General features: G+C 40.6%; 4 protein-coding genes across 9 annotated transcripts in view; 2 read left to right on the top strand and 2 right to left on the bottom strand.

Moving 5' to 3' along the window:
- The window catches only part of eml5 (EMAP like 5), a 35,250-nt gene extending 26,706 nt beyond the window's left edge, over positions 1–8,544 (top strand). The window contains exons 25-42 of one of the 3 annotated variants that reach the window (XM_079573872.1): positions 218–394; positions 498–699; positions 772–921; positions 2,705–2,796; positions 2,927–3,056; positions 3,134–3,232; positions 3,457–3,477; positions 3,578–3,751; positions 3,828–4,036; positions 5,497–5,654; positions 5,796–5,910; positions 5,987–6,175; positions 6,272–6,444; positions 6,522–6,684; positions 6,784–6,887; positions 6,970–7,123; positions 7,376–7,476; positions 7,593–8,544. In XM_079573872.1, coding sequence (XP_079429998.1) covers positions 218–394; positions 498–699; positions 772–921; positions 2,705–2,796; positions 2,927–3,056; positions 3,134–3,232; positions 3,457–3,477; positions 3,578–3,751; positions 3,828–4,036; positions 5,497–5,654; positions 5,796–5,910; positions 5,987–6,175; positions 6,272–6,444; positions 6,522–6,684; positions 6,784–6,887; positions 6,970–7,123; positions 7,376–7,476; positions 7,593–7,629 — 2,448 coding nt within the window. In that variant the 3' untranslated portion in view covers positions 7,630–8,544. Of the gene's footprint in view, positions 1–217; positions 395–497; positions 700–771; positions 922–1,145; positions 1,161–2,328; positions 2,373–2,704; positions 2,797–2,926; positions 3,057–3,133; positions 3,233–3,456; positions 3,478–3,577; positions 3,752–3,827; positions 4,037–5,496; positions 5,655–5,795; positions 5,911–5,986; positions 6,176–6,271; positions 6,445–6,521; positions 6,685–6,783; positions 6,888–6,969; positions 7,124–7,375; positions 7,477–7,592 lie in introns of those variants that run through there. The other 2 variants (XM_079573870.1, XM_079573871.1) reach the window with 2 other exon arrangements.
- Positions 8,545–8,957: 413 nt separating this feature from the next.
- Positions 8,958–25,858, bottom strand: part of isca2 (iron-sulfur cluster assembly 2) — a 65,616-nt gene continuing 48,715 nt past the window's right edge. Inside the window, exons 2-5 of the mRNA XM_079573874.1 lie at positions 9,818–9,889; positions 9,441–9,609; positions 9,253–9,368; positions 8,958–9,166 (exon numbers count right to left, since the gene is read on the bottom strand). Coding sequence (XP_079430000.1) covers positions 8,992–9,166; positions 9,253–9,368; positions 9,441–9,609; positions 9,818–9,879 — 522 coding nt within the window. The 5' untranslated portion in view covers positions 9,880–9,889 and the 3' untranslated portion in view covers positions 8,958–8,991. The remainder of the gene's footprint in view (positions 9,167–9,252; positions 9,369–9,440; positions 9,610–9,817; positions 9,890–25,858) is intronic.
- Positions 11,893–13,091, bottom strand: gskip (gsk3b interacting protein). The gene is made up of 3 exons (XM_079573167.1): positions 12,854–13,091; positions 12,375–12,619; positions 11,893–12,293 (listed from the first exon to the last, which is right to left on the bottom strand). Exons 2-3 carry the CDS (start codon positions 12,615–12,617, stop codon positions 12,135–12,137), a joined length of 402 nt encoding a protein of 133 aa, XP_079429293.1. The 5' UTR covers positions 12,618–12,619; positions 12,854–13,091; the 3' UTR covers positions 11,893–12,134.
- atg2b (autophagy related 2B) lies at positions 13,341–25,641 on the top strand. Of its 4 annotated transcripts, none has more exons than XM_079573751.1 (43): positions 13,341–13,411; positions 13,945–14,315; positions 14,391–14,553; positions 14,643–14,795; positions 14,867–14,969; positions 15,063–15,225; positions 15,307–15,486; positions 15,559–15,655; positions 15,746–15,910; positions 16,518–16,669; positions 16,768–16,879; positions 16,963–17,206; positions 17,287–17,449; positions 17,576–17,668; positions 17,781–17,969; positions 18,058–18,331; positions 18,400–18,508; positions 18,583–18,784; positions 19,009–19,151; positions 19,236–19,393; positions 19,482–19,657; positions 19,738–19,885; positions 19,963–20,165; positions 20,337–20,417; positions 20,516–20,622; positions 20,701–20,793; positions 20,862–20,932; positions 21,012–21,088; positions 21,166–21,345; positions 21,800–21,932; positions 22,008–22,207; positions 22,285–22,511; positions 22,603–22,720; positions 22,797–22,988; positions 23,069–23,170; positions 23,247–23,325; positions 23,397–23,589; positions 23,665–23,734; positions 23,832–23,914; positions 23,981–24,102; positions 24,214–24,368; positions 24,443–24,592; positions 24,666–25,641. In XM_079573751.1, exons 2-43 carry the CDS (start codon positions 14,154–14,156, stop codon positions 24,894–24,896), a joined length of 6,216 nt encoding a protein of 2,071 aa, XP_079429877.1. In that variant the 5' UTR covers positions 13,341–13,411; positions 13,945–14,153; the 3' UTR covers positions 24,897–25,641. The 4 variants fall into 4 exon arrangements, with proteins under 4 accessions (XP_079429877.1, XP_079429876.1, XP_079429878.1 ...); XM_079573750.1 differs by having other exon boundaries at positions 13,360–13,522; XM_079573752.1 differs by having other exon boundaries at positions 13,362–13,407.

Below are 25,858 nucleotides of genomic sequence, written 5' to 3'. Positions count from 1 at the left end.
CAAGTATATAAAGGGGTGATGTGAGATGAGTCTATCTGAAAGCTGAGTCAGTTACCAAGGCAATGCACTCGGTGAACCTAACCTGGCTGGGTTTTTCACCAAATCTAAGTCCAGTGAAACCTTTAAATTGGACTTTTGAAAATAGAAGGAAATCTATATGTGGGTTATTCTGTGTCTTCTCCCATTAAATCTCCTGCATACTGATTTTGTCATTCAGGTGGAGAAGGTTGACTGGAGCACATGGACGTGTGTCCTGGGACCTTCTATTGAGGGAATCTGGCCTGTGATCAGTGAGGTCACTGAGGTCACCTCTGCCTGCCTCAGTAATGACCGAAAGGTGCTAGCAACAGGAGATGACTTAGGATACGTCAAGCTCTTCAGATATCCGGTCAAGGCAAGACACAGTACAATACATACGAGAACAAAGATTAATGCAAATGACATGGAAATTCTAAGCGAAGGTCACAAGTGGAAATTAATGTTATTCTTCCCTTCAGGGCAAGTATGCAAAGTTCAAGCGCTATGTGGCCCACAGTACGCATGTTACCAATGTGCGGTGGAGCCATGACGACAGCCTCCTGGTGACAGTGGGCGGGACAGACACGTGCCTCATGATCTGGGCCCATGAGCCTGAGGGTCATCGGGAGATCCGCCAGTGTGACAGTGAGGAGTCGGACATCGACAGCGAGGATGACGGTGGTGAGATGACAGTCGCTTATCATTATTTAAGTCAAGGATAATGACAATAATTGTAATACTACATTTTCACAGGTTATGACAGTGATGTGACGAGGGAAAACGAGATCACCTACACCATCAAGGCCTTATCAACAAACATGAGAACAATGACGGGGGTCAAACCACACTTACAACTCAAGGAACCCACCGTTGATGAAAGGTACTCCAAATTAAAGATAAAAAGTGTTCAATAGGGCGATTAGATAACTGGAAATCATTGCTTTTACTAACAATAAAGTACAATGTAAACACATTGACACATTGTCTCATGAAGACAAGATATTTTCCTGTGTGTCTAGTCTGGACTTTGCTCTTTTTAAATAACTCAGGCTTTTCTGCTCTCCTTATTTTCTTTAATGGCTGTCCATCTGTCATTATCCTGCTTCGTTCTTTCATTCTACTTGAAGACAAGGTGTGGTCAGGTGAGTTCTTTTCTTAGACCTAGTGTAAACCATCGCCGTAATTAAACAATGCTTTCCTATGCTTGATAACTAACTAATAGCCAATGGAGATCAGGATTGTGTTGCCATACACATCACTCTTTAATATATATATGCATGTTTTATCAAAACAAAATAGTATTCTGAAACTTTACTGCACTGACCCATCCATTGAACCCAACCATGTTTGCCCTTAAATTATCTTGGTTTACCGTTGTGCCAATAAGTTTACACACCCTGGTGTTTTTTTTGGCCATTTCTCAAAGAATATGAGTAAAAACACAAAAGCCCATCACTATAACAAAACAAATTACCAAAATGACTCACCGACCGCATCACCGACCGCAAGGCTTTGTTGACCACAAGGCCGATGATGAAAAGTGCACCATATCTATTGTGAAATATGGGGGTGCTTCGCTGATGCCAGTGGCTCCAGCAGAATAAAGTGAAGGTGCCGTTAGTGGCCATCTCAGTCTGCTGACCTCAATGTCATTGAACCACTATGGGGAGAGCTCGAACGTACAGTTCATGCAAGACAACCCAGGAATTTACAGGATCGAGAGGCTTTTTCCTATGACGAATGGCCTGCTTTAACATTAGATTATATACAGAACCTTCTCCACGACTACCACAAAAGACTCCAAGCTGTCACTGACGCTAAAGGAGGCAATACACAGTATTAGTAACTGGGGGGTGTACAATTTTCAACAGGGTCATTTTGGTATTATATTTTGCTATGGTGATTTGAAATGAGTTCACACATTTTTTTTCCCACAATAAATGTCTTCACAACATCACTGACCATGAGTGACAAAAAGGTTTTTGTGTTTTTTTCATATTCTTTGAGAATTGGCCAAAAAATAAAAAATAAATCCACCAGGGTGTTTATACTTATTGGCACAACGGTATGTGTTTTAAAAGTGTACTACGGATGTTGCTCCTGCTTCTCACAAACATGATGGATTTTTCCCATATCATTGATTGTATGATGTGATCCTGACCTGTGTTAAGTAGTGACAAATCCACATACATTAGATGAACGCTGTTGTTTGTCTGTAATATAAGTCTTCCAATGATCCGTCCAGTTGTCATAGAAATGGACTTGGTTGCCATGGTTACTGGTGCTGACTACTGTATTATGTGTCCTCAGTCGATGAATTGCGTGTGCATCCAGCAGACATCCAGAAACCTTAAGTAAGAAAACATTATGTGTAACTGTGTTCTGTTTGTTTATGCTGCCTTGAAGGGGATCGAGGTAAGCTTTGTATCCATTTTCCTCCCCACTTTCAACAATACAGTCTGGCTGTCAGAAATAATGGCCTATACATTGTCATTTTTGTGTAGTATTGTATATTTGTATAACATAAATCTTTTGTTGTACAGTTTGTGTGTGCAGATACTGGAATAAAACTTTTAGTCCTCTATAAACTTTATCTATCATAGCTTAAAGCTGCATGCTAATTATCACTTTAGTGTTAACTGGAATGTTATTAGTATGCTTGGCATCTGTCTGTTTCTCAGCCCAGCTGTCCATTTTAGGCCTCCCGTCAGCAGAGCACTGCCTCAGCCAGAGAAACTGCAGACAAACAACGTGGGCAAAAAGAAAAGGCCTATTGAGGTATGACGCACATTAAGTTTCAGTTTGGGAGAAGTGAAGCCCATGTGTTTGGTTTCTGCTTCATCCTTTTGAAGCCTGTGCGATGCATGTTCAATATCATGTTGAGGCTTTTTATTTTAATTTTAATCAGGATTTAGTGTTGGAGCTGGTATTTGGTTACCGTGGTAATGATTGCCGCAATAATGTGCACTACTTAAACGATGGGGCGGACATCATCTACCACACAGCCTCTATTGGCATTGTCCTGAACCTGACAACATGTGAGTACCAGTCAGTTAAGCACTTGTACGGTTTCACTTTCACATTTGTTAACTATGTGTCTCCTGTTTCTCTGTAGCTTGCCAAAGTTTCTATGTTGAACACAGTGATGACATTTTGTGCCTGACAATCAATCAACATCCTAAATTCCCCAACGTAGTGGCAACTGGCCAAGTAGGTATGTTTGTGAGATGCGGACCTCCTGCGTCATTCCCCAACTTCTTTTTTATGTTAGACCGTTGACTATTTCTAAAGCAGCTCTTGTGTCTTTCTTTCTTTTTTTTCTTTTTTTTTTTTACACATGCTATATTTATAGCAAAAATAAAAGCATATAGTTTATTTAAGTTGCATGCTGCCTTGAATTCTGTAGTCACCATAACAAACAAAATGTTCTTTTTACAGGTGATACTGGTGACATGTCAGGTAAGATATGTTAAACATTTAAGTTGCTGCCATCTAGTGGTCACTAACATTTTCTTCTATTTGTCCACTGACATTTCTGGTATTGAAACTGTTTCTCCAGCCACATCTCCATCCATCCATGTGTGGGACGCCATGACCAAGCAGACGCTGTCTGTGCTGCGCTGTTACCACTCGGGCGGGGTTTGCTCGGTCAGTTTTAGTGCTACAGGAAAGCTCCTGTTGTCTGTGGGCCTGGATGCTGAGCACACTGTCACCATCTGGAAGTGGCAGGAAGGTACAACTGCATTTCCACATGCTCCAATGATAGTGCAGAAAATAGTCTAAGATTGATCTCTTTGGAACTGTTACAGGTGCCAAAGTTGCCAGCCACATTGGTCATACCCAGAGGATATTTGTGGCAGAGTTTCGCCCCGACTCGGACACACATTTTGTGTCTGTGGGAATCAAGCATGTGCGCTTCTGGACATTGGCAGGTCGAGCTTTACTTAGCAAGAAGGGTGTGATGAGTTCAATAGAGGATGCACGGATGCAGACCATGCTTTCTGTGGCATTTGGCGCTGTAAGTTCCAGAAAACATCCAATACACTGTATATCAAATGATTATGCAAATGATATTTCAGTGTCATGAAGGTAAAAAAAAAAGAAGGGTTTTCAATGAAGCTCATGGATAGTATTGTGTCTCAGGGCTCTTTGAATTACTGACATCAATGACGCCTGTGATGATTAGTTGTCAGGTGAGTCCAGTTAACGGAAAAACGACTCAAAAAGGGCGTTAACCATTATTAAGCAGACCAACATTTTCAAGCAAAATGGGAAAGAAAAAGGATGTCTCTGTTGATGAAAAGCGTGAAATAGTTGAATGCCCTCGACTAGGTATGAAAACTTAGATTAAGTGTACTAATCATACTGCCAGGTTCAGAGCACACACGGGTTTGTGCAGATAAAGGCACAATGAGTGACAGTTTCTGCCAGACAAATACATCAGGTTAAGAGAACAGCTGCTACAAAGCAGCAAACAGGTATTTGAAGCTGCTGGTGCCTCTGGAGTCTCCAGAACATGAGGGAGTAGGACCCTCCAGAGGTTTGCAATTGTGAAAAACCTTCTATCCGGCCTCCCCTAAACTGTTAATTGAATGCTGACGAGCAGAAACGGCTGCAGTGGGCTCAACAACATACATGACTCATTTTCAAACAGTCTTGTTCAGTGCTGAGTGCCGTGTAACCCTGGATGGTCAGATGGATGGAGTAGTGGAGGATTGGTGAATGGCCAACATGTCCCAACAAGGCTGCGACGTCAGTAAGGAGGTGGCGGAGTCAAGTTTGGGCCTGGAATCATGGGGAGAGAGCTGGTCGGCCCCTTTCTTCCATGGTACAAAAAGCAGAACTGTGCTTTCCAAAATCATCTTGATGCATGAAAATGCACCATGCCATGTTGTACATATTTCTGGGCCCACTGCAGCCGTTTCTGCTCGTCAGCATTCAATGAACAGTTTAGGGGTGGCCGGGTAAAAGATTTATGCACAACTGCAAGCCTATGCATAAAGGAGGGTCCTACACTTTGATGTTTGGGAGACTCCAGAGGCATCAGCAGCTTTAAATACTACTAGTCTTCATTGTGCCTTTATCTGCACAAACCCATGTATGCTCTGAATCAGCCACTAATCTTTTAACAGTGCAATGATTAAGCTGAATCTTTCGTGAAATATCAAAGGTTTCCATACCTAGGCAAAGGCATTCAACTATTTCACGCTCAGAGAGATCCTTTTTCTTTCCCTTATTGGTGGTCTGCTTAGTGATGGTTAACGTCCCTTATCTGGGCTTACTGAAGTGATTCTAAGAGCCGCGACCTTTATGACACTGAAAATATCATTTGCATAATCAGATATTGTTCTTCGAATATATGTTTTAATGTGGAAAGTAATTTTCACAACATATATTGTCTGCTTCTACACGCTGTATTATTGCATTGCTTGCCTTGTCTTAGGCCACTAGATTAGTGCCCATTTCTTTTCTTTTCAGAATAACTTGACGTTTACAGGTACCATAAGTGGGGATGTATGTGTGTGGAAGGAACACATTTTAGTTAGGATAGTGGCCAAAGCTCACACAGGCCCAGTGTTCACCATGTACACCACCCTTAGAGACGGTCTCATCGTCACCGGAGGCAAAGAAAGACCGTGAGTGACTTGTTTTACCATTTTAATTGGCTGACTGTGTCTATGACCAAGCAGCTTATTTATAGCACTGCCTCAATGGCCAGTGCACAAGTAAGCATTAGGCATGAAACAGAGCTGACCAATGAACTGTTTCCTGTACAGATCAAAAGAGGGAGGAGCGCTGAAGCTGTGGGACCAGGAGTTGAAACGCTGCCGTGCATTTCGTTTGGAAACGGGACAGGTCATAGACTGTGTCCGATCTGTGTGCAGGGGGAAGGTATGGCACTGCAGCTTACCATGGCCATATCCACAAACATTTTATATTTACTGTTATTTTGATGTATCGATTGCAGGGTAAAATCCTGGTGGGGACAAGAAATGCAGAGATCATTGAAGTAGGTGAGAAGAACGCTGCATGTAACATCTTGGTGAACGGCCACATGGATGGGCCCATTTGGGGACTGGGAACACATCCGTCTAGAGATGTGTTTCTGTCTGCCGCGGAGGATGGCACTGTTCGTCTGTGGGACATCCCGGAGAAGGTCTGTGTGTCCTGAGCTATAAAAATATGACTTTTATTTACAGTTTTTTTCCACACAATTCCTCTCATTTATTTGTATGCTGTTGTGGGTAAACAGAAGATGCTAAATAAGGTTAACCTTGGCCATCCTGCGCACACCATCAGCTACAGTCCTGAAGGAGACATGGTGGCCATTGGGATGAAGAATGGAGAGTTCATCATCTTGCTAGTGGCCTCACTTAAAATATGGGGGAAGAAAAGGGATAGACGTTCCCCTATTCAGGATATCAGGTGAGGGGTTTGTCCGGTTTTCCAGTTTTCCAGTTTAAAGGGGGGAGTAAGTAAAATAAGATGATCTTTTTCAACAGGTTCAGTCCAAATTCCCGATACTTGGCTGTTGGTTCTAACGAGAGTGCAGTAGATTTTTATGACCTGTCTCTTGGTCCACAACTGAACCGCATAAACTGCTGCAGGGACATCCCCAGCTTTGTCATGCAGATGGACTTTTCTGCAGACAGCTCATACATCCAGGTCCTACATTTTCTATATATGCTTAAGTTTTAACTGATATAATAGAAAATACAGGTTAAACATAGTAACACTAATTTGTGTTTTTGAATGTCCCCATAGATATCCACTGGTGCTTACAAACGACTGGTGTATGAAGTTCCATCTGGAAAACAGATAACAGAACAGTCACAGATTGACCGAATTACCTGGGCCTCCTGGACTAGGTTAAACTTCTATTCCTTTGTATTATCTATGCTGAAGCTTCTTCCTGTTTTGAAGGTTTTTCCCCCTTTTTTTTGTATGTAGTGTCCTTGGAGATGAGGTCGTAGGGATCTGGTCCAGAAACACTGACAAAGCAGATGTAACGTGTGCCTGTGTGTCACACTCAGGCCTTAACATTGTGACGGGTGATGACTTTGGAATGGTAAAGCTGTTTGACTTTCCATGCCCAGAGAAGTTTGTAAGTATCATGCATATGCACTAGTTACTATTTGACTTAAAATGTTATTAAAACGGTTTATTGATAACAAAGGTTAACTGTCCTGGGAGCCATGCATGAGACCCATGCATATTCATTAACATAAATAAACCAATAATTAAACCCATATTTGCTGGGAAATGTTCTTGATCATATGAGAATAAACTTTAAACCTGTTGCTTTAGCATTTTGTATGTTTTTTGTTCTTGCATTTCAACGTGAGTTTTGTTTTAGGCCAAACACAAACGTTTCTTGGGGCATTCGGCTCATTTAACCAACGTACGCTTCACAAACGGAGATCACTTTGTAGTCAGTGCTGGAGGAGACGATAGAAGGTATTAATAACATGTTTAGTGCATACACTGTTTATTACCGGTTTATTATTACTAAATATTGTAAAGAACAGACACCTTTGTTTCTAACCACACATTGTTCCGTGTGCCCTTTACAGCCTTTTTGTGTGGAGATGTGTCCACACTCCTCACTGAAGCCACAAAGAGGAACTCTCGGCCTCTGTTCATGTGACTGTTGTCGTCATGGAGTATGTAAAAGGATAAAAGGATGGACTTGGCTGCTGACTAATGAAGTCACTTACTGCCTCAAAATTCGGTGCATGCATTTGTCCAAGTTTTATTTTTATTTTGCTATTTTCATTGGCCCATTTTGTGAAGATATAGTTTTATAATCGTGAAGGCAAATCATACATCTTTTTTTGCTGTGTGACTCAAAGGTCAAATTTAGAACAAGGTTTCATAAGGCAGTTGTGGTTTATATGCCTGTTAAGTTCTTTCTGACAATGCCATTTTTACCATGTAGCAAAGTCAACTAGCCTTAATTCATATGAGGGTCAGCATCTTTTTGTACTTTTTCTGTTACTTTTTGGATTACATATTTTTGTGTTTTGTTTATTCTTAATCCTGTGGCCTTCCTCCTGAATGTAACATCCATTGTTATGTTCTGGATGTCAGCATGCCAAAGCATACTATGCACTGTACACCTGACCTGGTCACTGTGTTAGCCCTAGTGGTTTATTTTTCGGTCTGTGTATGTGGTTGTGCTATTGACTGGTTGACCTCAAGCCTTCCTCTGCAGTGTTCCCGTTCGTTAACCTGTGTACACGTGGTTGAAGATGTAGGTGGTAAATGAGTGTGCATGGCTTACTTTAAGACAATCTGTCCAAACCGTGATCCTCAAAAAAACTATTAAATGCACAACTGGTGCAATTATGTCACTTTCAGTGTGCTGCTATGATGTTATATTGTTGTAATTTTACGATAAAGGTGTAATTATTTTCATTACTAATTAAATGATTTGTGTAATTCTATATAATATACCTAAATGGAATGTTTATCAAAGAAAATAGAAAATATAACAAGTGCAAAACTGTTTGCTTCTTGTGTTAATATAAATACTAAGATGTTGCTGCATATTTTGATTTACATTACACCACTGTAAATATCATTTGTATATATTCTTTTTGGATATTTTTTTGTGAGCCATTTCTTATAATCCATTTTAATAAAAAAAAAACATATAAATTACCAGCTGGTGTGACGGTGTTTAGTGTATAATATTTATAGCTATTTGCTCTTTATTTAAATTGTAGTGAAAACTAACGTAACTAATAAGCAGTACATGTGGAACAACACAATCTTTATTTTTTTTTACACACACCAAACTTATGTACATGAAATGAAAAAGAAAGTATTGGAGAAAGAACTAAATGAGACAACAATCGTTATCGATGAACTCTAAATAAATATTTTTATATCAACTGTAATTTCAATTTTACCATGAGTAAAAGAGTGACAAAAAAAACATCATGCTTTTTAACTTTATATAAGCAGCTGTCACAGTTTGACAGAGAAAGAGCTTCCACAGGAGCAGCCATGATCAGCCTGTGGATTCTGCTGCACGAGGAAAGTGGAGCGGATCAACTCTTGACTGAAGTCCACTGTGGCTCCTTTGACAAACTCAAGACTGTCTTGGTCCACAATAACACCTACGCCTCCCTGCTCAAATACTCTGCAAATGGCAAATGAAAAATTATTTGTTTGGAAATGCAAACAAAATAGGATGCAAATAAATAAGAGAAAAGTTTGACCTCCTACCTGTCATCTTCACTTCTGTTACTGTCAACTGAGAACTTGTACTGGAAGCCAGAGCATCCACCTCCTTCAACATGTATTCTGAGATATTCCCCCTTCTCCATGAGCTCCCCTAGTCTCTGTAAAGCAATTAATATAGGCTTTATATAACAGGCAGCTACAGAGAAACATGCAGCTCAGTGAGGACAAACCTTGACGCAGGATTCTGTAAGATACACGCTCTCTTTTCTGCTGGGACTTGACACATCTGGCCTCTCCTGTGATGATGCACTGTTAAGGCGTTGTTGTCCCAAACGAGACTGAGCGCATAGTTGCAGATGTGGTTGTTGGTTCCTACTGATATTCAGAAGAGACGATACCCTGCATACAAACATAAATAAATAACATGACGTAACATTTCCACGGAGTGCTGATAACATGTAAACACAGTGTGGCAGAGGCTAGCATGTTAGCTAAAAACAAGCTAATACGTGCTAAACAAACCAAATCAACTGCATTTCGTTCGGTCGTTTCCGTTTTTTTATGCTACCGATTGCTACCCCGTGGTAAGTGCCGGTGTAATTATTACCTGAGAAGGCTTAATACTTTTGACTTTGAGACAGTTGACATAACTCCTCTCACAGCTGACATCTTCCAGAAAGCACGCAGTTGACTCCACCCACAGCAAAGGGAGTTCCTTCGCTCATTGGCTAAACACCTGTCTATCAAAAAATAAACGCCCACTTGGGATAATTCTGTTCTCCCATTGGTTGACCATCTTGCAATCGTAACAGATTGCGTAGAACGATAATAAAACAAAAGTAATTAATACTTTCAGGGCTGTTAAAATCTATTAAAATAAATGCATTAATCCTTGTAATTGAATTTGATTTTATTTTGTTTAATGTCTCTCTCCCGCTCTGTATTTGTCTTTTTAATACGCCTGACAGACTAAATTCAGGGATCGGAGCCGGATCTCGTGACACCAGGAACAAAAAGGTGCTGGGCGGTGGACGGACTGGTTATTTGCGACTCGCTCGGAAGTGCGAAGTGATCAACTGAGCTGACAGGTCAGTGTTGTTAGTTTCGATCGTACATTGTGTTTTACATTTAATGATTTACACGAAATTGCCTATTGTTGTTTGAGTTCTCTATTTATTCTTTAAGTTACTTCTCTTACTGGCGTTGTTTTGATATTTGAGTGCCCTAATAGTAACATGGTTTCATCACCAGTTCGTTTACAAAGCAGTCTCTTGACAAACTAATGTATTTTTCTTGTTTTAGAGTGACGAATAAAGACGACATGGATTCTTGGAAGAGTTTCATTCTTGTACTTTGTGTACTTCCGTTCACATGCGCCGAGATTGTCCATTTCGTTGATTGTGGTAAGTAAAATGCCTCACATAACTGAGCTATCAGTCACTTATCTACTATAAATATGCTTTCATTGAAGTTGGAGCCACTAACCCTCTCAAGGTGCACTCACAGTTTCAGATGCTCATTGTCACTAGAACGTGTGGGTTTACTTTGTGTGTCCTATTGCTTGATGTAATCAACAACTTGATTTCTTTTAGGCTCATCCACTGGTAAAGTTTCCACTGTGGACATAAGTCCCTGTCCTTCACTTCCTTGCCAACTAAAAAAAGGGGGAAACTACAGTGTCGGTGTAACATTTGTTAGTGGTAAGTATGATGCGATTTAATACCAAACGTAAAACCTGTTGTTCTCAAGTGAGTAAAACACATTTGGCCTGGCTGTGTTTTGTAGCGGTGGAGACCCAGAAAAGCACTGCAGTGGTGCATGGAGTCATTGCTGGAGTACCGATTCCTTTTCAAATTCCCCAAAGTGATGGCTGCCAATCCGGGATTAACTGTCCTATTCACAAGGAGTCCACCTATCAGTATAAGGCCACATTGCCTGTGAAGTCTGCATATCCCTGTGTAAGTACTGCATGGCCTAAAAACATTAAAAGATTCTTTGCTTGTACTTCTCTTTTGCATTGCTGACTGTGGTTTTCAGAACTAACAACTCGTCTATTCTTGTACCCCATTTAGATCAGAGTGACGGTGGAGTGGGAACTGAAAGACGATGCTAACAATGACATGTTCTGCATCAAGTTCCCTGTTCAGATTTCAAACTAAAAGCAACCAAAGGGTTTTACATTTTTTACCCCTTAGATTGCATTTTATAATTCCACATTTTAAAACATTTGTTTGATTAACCAAAGTGATGTGTCTCTTTTGATTTGGCTTCTTCCTGCCATTGACATGTCACATTCCAGACTTGCTAATCACTGGCTGCTGTGTAGTCAAGGTACATGTGCACTTGAATTTGTAATTTTCTTACTGACATTGTGCTAAATGTGTAGAACTTTAAATAATAAAGGGAATCATACTGTATTCAAAATGTTTTTTCTTTCTTCCTGCTGTACCCAATTGCTAGGAATGATACAGTTAGTTTACCGTTACATTGTAATAAAACCATATGGTCATAAAACGCATCAATGTCAGCAAAAAGAAGGGTCAACACTTTATTGATCCAAACAAAGGTCAGTAAAGTGGAGAAAAGTGTCTTGCTTGTCTTAAAGGAAATCTGTCAGTCAAGAAGGCTGGGAGAATTCTGTGTGCTTTCAAAATGCCTTGTAATGTAAAATCAAAAGTGGAAAGTGGAACCTCGAAACAATTATGAAGAAGTGTGATTTGGCCCTATACAAAGAAATTACAAAAAAGCAGAGGACACCAAATAATATTTGCACAGACATTTAGCCATAGTATCTGCAGAGGTAAAGTATTTCAATGCTTGTATTAAAAAACAAAACTGATGTGTGGATTTTTTCCACAGATTAAAATACTGGAAAGAGTCAAGTTATAACAAATATCTTATTTTAAAAAGCGGCCTGGTTCTTTTTATTGTCCGTTTTGTTTCAACCTCTCCAGTCGTTGAAGCAGAGCATTTCCAAAGGCTTCTCTATAACCTGGACTCAACGTATCCAAAAGGGAGTAAACCGTCTCATGATAATGAGTGCTTAAATCTTCATTGACGTTGTCAAAGGCATAGCCCACCACCTGTGGATATAAAACACATCAGTGAGAGGTAGCTCTTTTGTACAGTAATTAAATTCATGACCTATTCTAAGAGCAACTTACCCTCAGTCCTGCTTCAGTCAGCTCCAAGCAATACTGGTTTCCCTCTCTTATTTCAACATTAATGTAGGCCACATCCAATGCACTGTTGAGACTGTGTGAAACGTGCATTTCTGTTACAGCAAAAAGGACATCGCTGACAATGGCTTCTGCTTCTAATCTCATGTCCTTAACACCCCCAAGATCAACACAGTCATCTTCAAACGAGGACACAATACAATCTTCAGATTGACAGTCCACCTCCATGTCTACAATAGAAAGAGAACATGGTCACATTATCTCTGTGAAGACCTTCCATTATTAGTTTATGCGCTTTTGTTACCAAAACAATGGGGCACAGCATTATGTGAATGGTTTGTACGTCAAATAACAACATAAACACAGAAAGCCAGAGCAAGGATGCAATTTCATGCAACATCATATAGTTTCAGCAGTTAGAATACAAATGTGAAAAGCATGCAGACTTTATACATATGTTTCACCTGATTGCTGGCTGAGCCTTTTGGTTTATAGAAAGTTCCAGTACACAAACACACTGTGATGGACTCGCCGAGAAATATAGATCCGCAACAACAGTCGATAAGAGAAGTTTGTGGCTACTATATAAAGTGGTCACCTTGAAGCAAACCAATAACTTGAGTTCAGGAAGCCTAAATAGTGGCTAACACTGGAATAAACATAAACCAAGCATCTCTAAAAACTACGACACTACGCCATGTTATGACGTCACAGACCAAACCCATGGGCTTGTCGCGTCTGTCAAGAAAAGAAAACAAATGTGCTTGCATGTGTTGGTAGGTCTAGGCTCTATTTTTGCGAATAGCCGACCGTGTTTTATCGTCGCACTGTTGTGTAAATATTGTAAATATACGGTTATTGTTCGTATTTTTCACAAATCGTTACTATCAAGTTTGACCAGACTCATTTGCCGTAGAAAAGATGGCGGATTGACAGGCGCATGCGCAGAGCGCGATAACGACACAAATTTGGTAGTGACAGTGCGGAGTCATGAAAGTGTTTGTAAACAACCCACTCAGTAGGTAAAGCTAGACTTCTTCGTTAAACTTAAGACTAATGTTATGGGCCTTTTCAACCAACATCGCCATTACCTGAGCATTCCGTCCTTTTCATCCTTGGTACAGTGTTCAGTGGTAACTATCAAAACAATGTGTTTCGGCTTCATGGATGATGTAGTGCGGCTTCCCCTTGAGCTAGCAAGCATCTTCCCGATGCAATATCATTAGCTTTAGCTGGGAGCCTGGGAATGTAAAGCTTTTTCAGTCAGGCTGGTTGACACAAATATGCTAACCGGTTTGTAAGCTGTGTCTTTGTCTGAACAACAGTGTCACTGTGTCAACGAAACTTATTTTTTCCCCGTAATGGTCAGAATCAATACTGGACAGTCACAATAGGCTTCATAGTTGTCTTGGCTCATTCTGACTCAGGACTTACTAACTTTGGTTAAACCGCAAAGGACCAAACCTGAAGTTATCTGTGATACAGGTTCTTTTCTTATACATGCAACATACCACATTGTTTAGTAAAACGCTGTGTATGTGTTTTAACTCTTCAGGTGCAGCAAACTGGAGTCGGATCAAGTCCTTGACATACACCTGAGTGTCATCACATCTTTCATTATTTTGCTGAACCCAACATGTTTTGACTCTGTACTTTTGGATGTTATTCGATCAACGGGATGACATAGCTGCTTTACCAACAAGGCACAATCTAATGTAAAACCTGAGAGTTTCTGAATTTTCTGCATACTTCAACTAAGTTAAGATGCCGTGGCCATTTTCTGAGTCCATCAAAAAGCGAGCTTGCAGGTACCTCCTCCATCGGTACCTGGGAAATTTTCTGCAGGAGAAGCTGAGTTTGGACCAGTTAAGCTTAGACCTTTATCAGGGCACTGGGACACTTGCTCAAGTACCTTTGGATAAATGGGTGGGTATTAAGATAAAAAAAGAAACAAACAAAATAAGGACAATAGACAAGTAATATATTTTTGCATTCTGACAGTCACTGAATGAACTCCTGGAAACGGCTGATGCCCCTTTTGAAGTAATCGCAGGCTTCATTCAGACCATCACTCTAACTGTTCCTTGGGCAGCTCTTCTTCAGGAAAACTGTGCCCTTGAAGTGAAAGGTTTAGAGTTGGTTTTAAGGCCAAGACCTCGGGCTGGTAAGAATAAACTGTTATTAATATTGTTTATCCATGCCTAATTTGTTATTCTTTTTTGGCTCACAAAATACATGTTTGTTCTTTTTCAGCATCTGGTGTGGAGCCCATGTATTGGTCCAGTTTTATGACAAGTAGCATGCAGCTTGCCAAAGAGTGTTTGAGTCAGAAACTGACAGATGACATCGGGGAGAGCTTCCAACCATTTGAAGGCCTTGAAACATTTGCAGAAACAATTGAGACAGGTAATTATTTGGCAGGTGTTAGTTCTTTGTTATCTTATTATTTAATGCATTTTCATGTTTTCCTTTTGCAGTTCTCAGACGAGTAAAAATGACGTTTTTAGATACTGTTCTTAGACTTGAACACATTCCAGAAAATTCAAAAACTGGATTTGCACTTGAATTACGGATCAACAAGTGAGAAAACTAAAACAAAACTACCTTTTAACTATCTATTCTAAAGATGAAAAATACATTTACAATTCTTCTTGTTCTGTTGCTGAAATTTAGGATTGTTTACTTTGATGAAAGTGATGAAGAGAGTTCAAATGTAAATGTTCATCAGCCAACTACATTTGCTCACAAAACACTACAGATGGAAGGCCTCACTATATTTTGGGATGAATTCTCTGACTTGTCCCGAGGAGGTTGCAAATCTTCACCTACTCCCACGGTTTGTGTTGCTATTGCTTCATCTGATTATTGTGAGTAAAATGACCATGTGTATGATTCACTTTGTCATGCATGTTGTTAGGACACTGAGCCAAAGTTGTCACCAAGCTGGAATCCTAAAATTATATGTGAGCCCCACCCCCAGTTTACAGAGCCCATATCCTCTGCAACTAATTTTGAACCTGTCCAAGTTGGCAGGCTTGGGGGTAAACTAGAGCTGTCTCTCACTCTGAAAAATAACCCAGCTATGCCTGGAGCAAAGGTAAACAACATGAAAAAACACTTCTTACTCAATAAATCAGTTCTTTTATGCCACTGATTTGTTCTTTTTCAGCTGCATGTTGTTGGAGATATCAACACTCTTATTTTACTTTTGTCACCACGACAAGTGAATCTTCTTCTTGATATGTTTGGAACATTTTCTGGTCGTGGTGAGTTTATTTGAATATTTCTATAATGCTGTTTGAGGTTTTAAACAAACCAAAATTACAGTCCTTCACACATGTATGTTTTTCTTAAAGTTTCCCAAGAATGGGCCAAGGACAGAAAGAACCGCCCCATACAACAGGAGGATGAATATCGGCTTCATATGGAACTTAATCGCTGCTTAAAGAAAGACACTGTTACAACAGCAGCAGATCATGAACTGTTTGAGAGTCACACAACCAGAACAGTTTCAAGTCGAGGTTTGGTTCACACCTAATGTATTCATATTGTTATTTTTAGATTATTTCTAATCGCCAAACTCAGGGGTGGGTAGAGTATTTATAATATTTACTCAATTAGGCGTAACTCTTTAAAATAATTTTACTTAAGTAGAAGTAAAATGCTGTGACCCAAATCATTACTCAAGAAAAAGTAAAAAAAGGTACTTGAAAAGGCTACTTGAGTTGTATGAATACTGAGTAACTGAGCGCAAGAGTTTAATTTTTGGTCCAGTCGTGACAAAAGGCATGAGAAACTAAATATCAAATCATGTGAAAATCTTTATAGAAGTTATTAAAGAAATTAGTCTTAACAATTAAGTACATGAAACACAAAATATGTGTTTTTTAAATGTCTCATGTAGCTTTTGCCACTTAAACTCACAGTGGAAAAGGTTACTATTTCTTTACTAAAGGAAGAGGAACTTAATTATAATATTAGTAAGTAAAAAGTACTGTATTATAAAACTACTCAAAGAGTTACTGAAGTGCATTTACTATGTAACTACTAATGTAACTAACTGAAACGTAACTTTTTTAATCAAATGTTCGTTGATAATGCAATAACAGTATATTTCCTGTTGTGCAGATGATGTTTTCTTCTCGATGGCTGACATGGACATGTCTCACAGTTTGTCATCACTTCCTCCTTTGGGTGAACCACCCACTGTTGATCTAGACTTGTCACTCAATAGTAATTATTCTGCATCTCCAAGAGAATCTCCTTCTGGCCACGCAACTGTATGTTCTAATAACACAGTTACACTTTGAACTCTGTTTTTTAAGAATAAAAGTAATGCAAGAATAGCTATTTACTGATTTGATTTGTGTGCTGCTAGGTCTCATGGGATGATTATATGGACGTCCCACGACAAAAAGATAAGGCAACAAGTGAAACTCCTGCTCAGTCACGTGATTTGCACGTTTCACAAAAAATATTGAGGCAGACCTGTATGTATTAAAGCTCAGAAAATAATTAATTTGCTAATCAGTAAACTAACTAAGTCATTTTCTGTTTACCTTGTCTGGTGTAGCTCATCCGTCCAAAGCTCATGGTGACGAGTCAAGGCCAGAGCTGGTGCTAAAGCTAACACTGAGCAGTCTGGCAGTCTCAGTCCTTCACATTGACCCGTTGCCATCACCAAATGCAGCTCCTTGTCCTCTTGCTCCAATAGCAACACACTTTTTTACAACAATTGGCCAAGGCCAGCTAGATCATACATCTTTTCTGCAGTCTCGAGCAGTGTTTAATAATGCGTGTCCACATGACCACCTCAGGTAAGCAACATATTTTCTGTCACATACATTGGATACAGCTGTGGTAGATATGGTTTTGTGACCTGAACTCCTGTCTGCAGGCTGGTGGGGCAGGGTTTAAAGATCAGCTATGAACATTATCAAGGATCCAATTTGCACACATACAGTACCGATGTTTCCCTCAGTCAAATGGAGTTTTTGGAGTGTCTTTTTCCTTCAGAGACTGGGTTTAGTGATTTACAAAGAGGAATTCAATACACTGAGGTAAGTCTCTCCAACTAATCTAGCAATACCCTCAACTTTACAAAACATGCATATGTGAATACAGAGTGTATGGAATTGAACTGTTTTTTTTTTTTTTTCTAATTTTGTATATCTGCCACACTTCAGCTCCTGACATTCGACACCACAGCCAATGCCGAGGCACAGCCTTCCACCTGCCTCCACCTGCTTTACAAATTGGCTGAGCGCAGAGGACCACAGGTAAAAGCTTTCATCCAAAACCACAAACATTACCATGCAAATTTAAACACACTCAAATGGTAGGTTTTGCATTCTCTCTATATCTTTTACTGAACTATTTTTGTATGGGCAGGGAGGCCAAGTTCGCCTCAGCACCATCCCAAGAAAAGCTGACATCCTGGTAGAGCTGGGCCATGCGCATTCTGAACTTGACATAAGCATTGTGGACCGTCTAAACTCATTACTACAGCCTCAGAAACTGGCCACCACAGAAGCAATGGCTTCCCACATGTACACATCATATAATAAACATTTTAGCTTGGTAAGTACGTCAACAATGAAATGTCATTTATGTATGTATATTCAATGCATGTTTCAGTTTAACACTTTGCTGTTTTATGGCTTCTCAGCACAAGGCCTTTACAGAGGTGTTTCTTGATGACACTCAGACTCCTGCAAATTGTCATGTAGCACTGACCGTGAGTGCCCCAGTCCTCAGCCTTGTAGTGCGCTTTCCCATCCCTGACCTGCGTTCTGATCAGGAGAGGGGGCCTTGGTTTAAGAAATCTTTGCAAAAAGAAGTGCTTTTCCTAGAGATCGATGACTTTGAAATAAAAACCGAGTTTAAGGGTGGCAGCTCTCCGGACCAAACCAAAATGGAGCTTACCTTCCGAGAGCTAATAGGTATTAACATTGCCGCTGAAACTGTGTCCTCAACCCTTTTTAAAATAACAAATACATTGTGTGTACAGGTAAATTCCAGGAAGAGCCGGATCAGCCAGCTACGCGTTTTCTGAGGGTGTCCAACACTATGGACGGTGACATGACTACATCAACAAGTGTTAAGTTTGATTGGCCCAGGTTTGTTTATTTCTCTGTGCGTGAATCATTGTCCCTGTACGTGGCCTATGTCACTACTTGTTGTATTTGTTCAGGGTCGTGCTGAAGATGAACCCCACTGCAGTGCACTCAATTCTGGAAAGAGTCACTGTTGAAGATGATGAAGGAGCTGAGGACCATTCCCTTGAAGAGGAGGAGGAAGAAGGGGCGGCCCATTCCCTGAAAGATGTCTGTGACTTTGGGAAACAAGAACCATCCCCGTTTTCCTCCCGTAGGGTTATGTATGAGAATGAAGAGGTAAGGGAGTGTAGTTAATGAGCGTATCCCGTGTTTGGTAATAATCAGTGATATTCAAAGTAGTGGTGTTGCATTCCCTGAGCAGGTGGATATATTTGCATGCAGAGCTTATAATGGCTCCTACCAAAAGTATTCAAATGCATTTTTATGCAAAACTCTTCAGGCAGTGCTTTACACACTAAGTTGCAAAATATGATTTATGCTTTTTGTGTTGATTTTTGCAGATGGTTATTCCTGGTGATGTGGCTGAGATGACAGACTTTCAAGAAAAAACCATGAACAACTCCCGCTTCATTCTTGAACTATGTTTTCCCAATGTGCAATTTATTCTTCCTAGTAAAACATTTTATGAAAAATTGCACAACAGGTACATCACTCGTGTATGACTGTGATCGTTATGTCTTACCAATGTTGATGTTAAAAGTTTAACGGTGACTTTTGATCATTCTAGAATTAACAATGACCTGCTGCTGTGGGAGCCGACAGCCCCTTCCCCAGTGGAAACAGTTGAATGTATGCCTTATGGAGTCGGGCTGTCTGTTGCCAGTCAGCTGATCAACACCTACTCAAAAGATTGTTTCAGCCAGTTCCGCTCCACAGGCATAGAAAGTGAGAGCGTTTTGTTGTATTTATGCATTCGGTGAGATTAGCCTGCGAAGATGATCTGGTGTCTGATATTTGTTTATTATGACGGCAGACGAGTCCAGTGGCTCAGATGAAGACAACATGCATTACTACTCCCCCGATTCGGATTTTTGCCTCAGATCTCGCAAAAAGAAAAAAACAAAGGTGCCAAATAAGACCTCCCAGAGCCTGTTCTCTGTCATCCTAACTGTGAATCATGGCTTGGTGTCCGTTCACACCGATGCCAAGGTAATTTCAGTTCTACGATGTATAATTTAATGATAAAATTATAATTTTGTAGATCATTTGAATGCGTAAATGTTTTACAGAAGGACAAGACAGTACTAAAAAACAAGCATGGAGAATTCTGGCTGGAGATTAAAAATGCTGTGCTTTTTAGTGTTGCGCAGTATCAGGGCTTTAAAGACGATCACTACATCTGTTTTCACACCAGTAACATTTGCATGTATCATCAAGGTAGATGGAAATCGTACAACAATCATACCTCCCAACCTGTGTTGGGCCATTAATGCTGAGAATTCATGTTTGTGTAGGACTTATGGACGGAGGTATAGCTGGTGTGGACCCCAAATTGCCAAGTAAAACACACCCTCATTGGCTAGAGCCAACTATTTACCAATCAGAGACTTCTCCTGAAAGAACCTCCACTCCCTCAGAGTGCATTGGACTGGAGGCACGCAGCATGGTGTCAGTGGCTGTGAAAGTGTCCTCTCAGAATGTTGAGCGTAATGTCAAGGTAATCTACAAACCACACACGGCTTGTTTCCACCTGTTCATTTACTTGCACATTGATTTTTGTATAATTATATACAGTGTAATGTAAAACGATCATTTGCTTTTAACATGTACTGTTATTTACTGTTTTATGCTGTTATTGAGGTTTTAATTTACCTACTGTTTTGTGCAGGAGTTTCTAGTAGCTGTTGGAGTGAGAGGTGCCACACTGCAGCACAGGGTAGTTCCCTCTGGTTTAGGATGGTACGACCAGGTAAAAAGATAATCCTCACTGCATTACCACTTAATTGTAGCTACTATTCATTAACAATACAAGCTACACTAAACATTTTAATGCCTGATTTGGAACAGATTGTGGACTTTCTCAACATATCGGATGAGCCTGTTTTGGGATATGCTCCTCCCTCTTCTGTTTCCACGATGCATCTCCACTTATGGAGTTGTTCTCTTGACTACAGGTCAGACTAACCACATCTAATGTAACATTTAATCAATATACATGTTGTTCACTTTGGACTTTATGATGTCTTTAACAGGCCGCTTTATTTGCCTTTGAGATCTTTAGTTGTTGTGGAAACCTTTAGTATATCCAGTAGTGTCTCACTCGACCATTCTTCCTCAACTCTCAGGTACTTGTAAGATCAGTGATTGAAGAATGTTTGATGCAGTTTGTGTTAAGTAATTGTGTCATTTCTAGGATACTTTTGGATGAAACTGCTTTATTCCTGTCGGATAAAAATAATGCAGTGTCTGTCAATCTTGCACGAGGTATTGTATCATAAACACATTTTAAACATTTGGAAATAATCCTAACTGTCATACTAATATCCATGTGTGTTTTTCATAGATTATGTCCAAGTAGTCGATATGGGAACACTCGAGTTGAGAATCACAGCTGTTAAACCAGCAGTGGATGGGAAATTGGTTTGATTCATTATTTTATATAATAACACTCACTGTTACAGATGGAGAAACAACTAAACTCTGTCTTGTTTCAATAGTCGGAGCCCAAATTTGAGCTGCGCTGCTCCAGTGACATCATCCACATCAGAACATGTTCAGACTCGTGTGCTGCTCTCATGAACCTCATCCAGTATGTGGCCAGCTATGGAGACCTGCTCCCTCCTTCTGAACAAGAGACCAAGCAGAGCTCAAAACAGAGCACCTCTCAAAAGACCAAGGTCAGTTACTATACGTATGTCAAATCACAATATTCACATCCATTCAGTGTCTACGGACATCAGATTAACGGTCTACTTTTCAAATGAAGCTTAGCTAACTAGATTGATTTTCTCATTGTGTTCTCTACACAGTTACAGACGGGTACTGCTTAGTCATTTAGAGGCGCATAGTAAACTAGTCACACAAAAGTCCAGATCATTTTCTTCAGTTTCTGCACTGCAGTAGCTAGAGGTGAATTGGATGCGGTTGCCGTTTGGAATATTCTGGTTCAATCAGTTCTGATGCTGAATATGCTGCATCACCCTTCCCCCTTTCCCCGTGCAGTGATTGGTCCAGTGACAATGAACCATAAACACTGAATTTTATATTTTCACATATCACTGACTTTATATCAAATTGGCCAAGCTGTTCTGATGAGCTGTTGCTTTCCTCTAACGTTCTGATTTGACACAGGCCGAGTGTCCCACACGAACCACAACTCCGATGCCTTTACTTGCTGACAATGAACAACAAATTCTCCAAGATCTAATGAGTGAAGCGATGGAGGAAACAGACATCCCCCAGTCACAGGGACTGGTACAGAATGGTGAGTGTTTACTTCCCACTTGTATCAAAATAAAAAAAAGTTTTGATTCACTTTATTTATTTTGTATGTTCTCAGGCACACATGAGGAGAAGAGCTGCCAGCACGACGCTCCCCAGTCAGATTTATTCCTTTTCCCAGATGAGAGTGGATGCTCCAACCAGGATTCAAGTCCCACCTACCCCATGCTACATTCACCTCTTATCACACCTGCCCCAAATCTGGCCCAGGAGACCGACGACTTCTGCATCTTGGACACTCCTGGCTCCAGACCAGAGGTCAGCACTCTTTGTTCCAACGTTGCAATGTGTTAAAAAAAAAAACTGCATGAATTGTAATTGTGTAATTGTGACAGGGTTGTGACCAGGAGCCGATGGTGAAGCAGCTTTCATCAGAGCCGGTAGAAATCAAAGACGACCACTTCAGTCAGCCACTGGAGGGCAGTGGCAGTCGGGGGGGTTTAAACTTTCCCGTACCAGAGGCGCGCTACCTCATCAAGGAGATCTCTGTGGTGTGGCATCTGTACGGTGGGAAAGACTTTGGAAATCCCGGTTTTTCAGCATCACCTGCAAGAAGCCATGGGTAAGCAATGATGGGACGGGCCTAAGTCAAACACTACTGCCATCTTAAAAAGTGCATACAAATAACACAAGACCATGTTTGTTGTTTGTAGCTCAACACCCCATAGTTCCCCCTCTCAAACTCCCGTCAGGCAGCCCAGGGGTTTAGGAAAGGCGGGAGGTGGTAAAGGGAGAAACCCAGATGTCTTAATGGAGATCCAACTCAGCAAGGTATTTGAAAGCTGTTCAACCATCCTTAAATGGGCCTTTGATACCTACTACCTCTATATTTTTGTCTAAACTTTAGGTCAGATTTCAGCATGAGGTGTACCCACAGTCGCAGGGGGCTTCTGGCACAACATCGGACCAGCCGGTGTCTCGCCAAACCTTTGCTGTCCAGGATTTGGAAATACGAGACAGACTGGCCACGTCACAGATGAATAAGTTTCTCTACTTGTATTCGAGCAAAGAGATGCCCAGGAAAGCTCATTCAAATATGGTAAAAGCCTAAATGTGTGGCCAATGTCGCGCCACTTGTTTTGGAGCCGATTGATGACTGAAGTATATTTGTTGTATTAGTTGACAGTTAAAGCTCTCCACATGTGTCCTGAATCGGGCCAGGCCCCACAAGAGTGCTGTCTGCGTGTTTCCTTAATGCCGCTACGCCTCAATATTGATCAGGTAATGGCCTGTTGCACAGTCTTCTCTGGACATGTATGCACAAAACTATAAAAGTAATGATGATGTTTGTCTCCAGGATGCCTTGTTCTTCCTGAAAGACTTCTTTTCTAGTCTTGCTGCTGAAGTTGAGTTCTTCTCTCCACCTGCTCAAGAAGGTAGGTTTGGATGCTTACGCACAACTTGACGTTTTGATTTTAAGTAACATTTGTAATACTTGAATTCAAAGCTGCCAGTGTGTCAACAAAAAAAGTTTCCGCACCAGAGATCTCCTGCAGTTTCTCTAAGCACAGCAGCCAGGACGCGGCTCCAATCATCTCAGTCCCTGCTCAGAGACGTTTGAGCCACAATAGTTTCTCCATAGATGAAGGCACTGACAATGAATCTGTCCTTAACTTTGCAGACCAGCCAATCTTCTTCAGGTATTTTTCTCCCACAAAATGATTTATTCTTGAAGTGACCAATGTGGTTATTTTGGCTTTGCACCTTTGTCACAGAGAGTTTCGGTTTACCTCAGAAGTTCCCATTCGTTTGGATTACCATGGGAAGCATGTTGCAATGGAACAGGTATATAAGTTTGGGAACCACAGGACTATACCATTGTTGTTAAAGAAATGTTTACCCTAACACTTCTCCCTTGTCGAATGGCTTTGTATCATTTCAGGGAACATTTGCCGGGATTATTATTGGGCTGACGCAGCTCAATTGTTCTGAATTAAAGCTGAGGCGGCTGTGCTATAGACAAGGGTATGTGTTCTGTAGTTAAGTGCATGAAACATAGTTACTTTCATGTAACATGGGGATCTCTTTCAGCTTATTGGGAGTGGACAAGCTGTTTGCTTATGCAATGAACGAATGGCTGAATGACATAAAGAAGAACCAGCTCCCAGGGCTGCTGGGGGGTGTCGGACCCATTCACTCTTTGGTGCAGTTAGGTGAGTTTAATAAATGATCACAACTACAAAAAACTATTGATCTTGCTTCGTTCTGTAGTATCTAATGGAAACGTCAGTGCTGGAAACTAAACCACCCTCATCTGTTTTTAGTTCAGGGATTCCGGGATTTGGTCTGGCTCCCAATTGAACAGTACAGGAAGGATGGTCGAATTGTTCGTGGTTTCCAGCGAGGCACGGCTTCCTTTGGGACTTCCACTGCCATGGCTGCCCTGGAGCTTACCAATAGGATGGTCCGAACCATTCAGGTAATGTAGCTCACTACTTTTACAGGATGGTTTCTCTTAAATATTGCTAATAATAGGCCTGTATTGTGATTTAGGCGGCAGCAGAGACTGCTTATGACATGGTATCTCCAGTACCTGATGAGCGAGACACAAAGAAAATCAAACGCTTTTCCCATTATGGGCTGGCCCATCAGCCTGTGGATCTGAGGGAGGGAGTAGCTAAAGCCTATACTGTGGTGAAAGAGGTAGGTTGTAAAGAACTTTCAGTGTTGAATACAAATGCACAAAGTTTTTAATGTTCATTGTGTTTACGTTTAGGGGATCACTGACACTGCCCTGACCATCTATGACACAGCTACTCGAGAGCATGAGCAGCGAGGAATGACCGGGGCAGTGGGTGGGGTCCTGAGACAGCTGCCGCCTGCTGTGGTTAAGCCACTTATTATGGCTACTGAAGCCACTTCTAATGTCCTGGACGGGATGAGAAACCAAATTCATCCTGATGCACGCCAAGAGGAGTCACAGAAATGGAGACAGGGTGAAGAGTGAATGATTTTGCCATTTGAACTGAAATAACTGGTCAACGGGGCACAAACAACAGCAGGACAGATTGTTGGACATTGAATTACGCCAGCTATGGTGCACATCAAATATTGTTCATCTGGTTGCACTTTTGTACTTTGTATTGTTGTAATGCTTGTATCAGCGTAACTGTCCCATCACAGTGCCTTCATGGTATCAGAATTGTGTAACTCTACATGAATTATCATTAAATGTTGGACAACATTACCACGCAGCGTAACAGCTTGAAACTGGAATACTCTACATTTTATATGTCATCAGATGATACTTCTGTTGGTAAATGTGTGATTTAGTTCTGTTTTGATAATGTGTGAATTATTTCTGGGGAACCTCATTCTCCCAGCATTTTGCTGTAGTCAGCTCTTACTGTAAACAACCATGTGTAACATTCAAGTTAACAAGTATTTAAAAAGATAGGTTAAGATTTTGACTTAAGGGGGTTTCCTGTAAAATCATTTTCCTGCAACATTTCCATTGTTTTTTTTTTTTTTCCAGCACAGAATTATATTGTATTTCATCAATGCTGCTATTTTCTGCTGTGTGTATTTATGTTCTTCTTTTTATAGTTACAATGATTTTGGTCTCAATTGTCCTTTTGCATTTTGAAAAGGCCATGTTGATTAAGTGACATAGTTGATGAATTTCACTTGTTGTACAGACAAACTGTATGTATAGTAATTTATGAATTTGTATTGAATGCATGAAAGGGAAATAAAAGGTGTTTAAGGCTCATATCCAATTTCTCCAATTGGACTCCTCCATTACCTGGGCGTTGGGTAAACCATGGTGCATACACAGTGTTGGGGAGAATACTTTGAAATTTAGTTACTGAATACTTGCCTTTAAAATGTATTTTGTAATGTATTCCATTACTTTTACATACTACTTACTACATACTACTACTACAAACCAGAGAACTGCATTCTGAA

The sequence above is a fragment of the Gobius niger genome, assembly GCF_951799975.1.
Source record: "Gobius niger genome assembly, chromosome: 16".
In the NCBI taxonomy this organism is placed as follows: Eukaryota; Metazoa; Chordata; class Actinopteri; order Gobiiformes; family Gobiidae; genus Gobius; species Gobius niger.
Note: the sequence above shows the minus strand (reverse complement) of the source record. Positions and strands in the feature narration are given on the sequence as shown.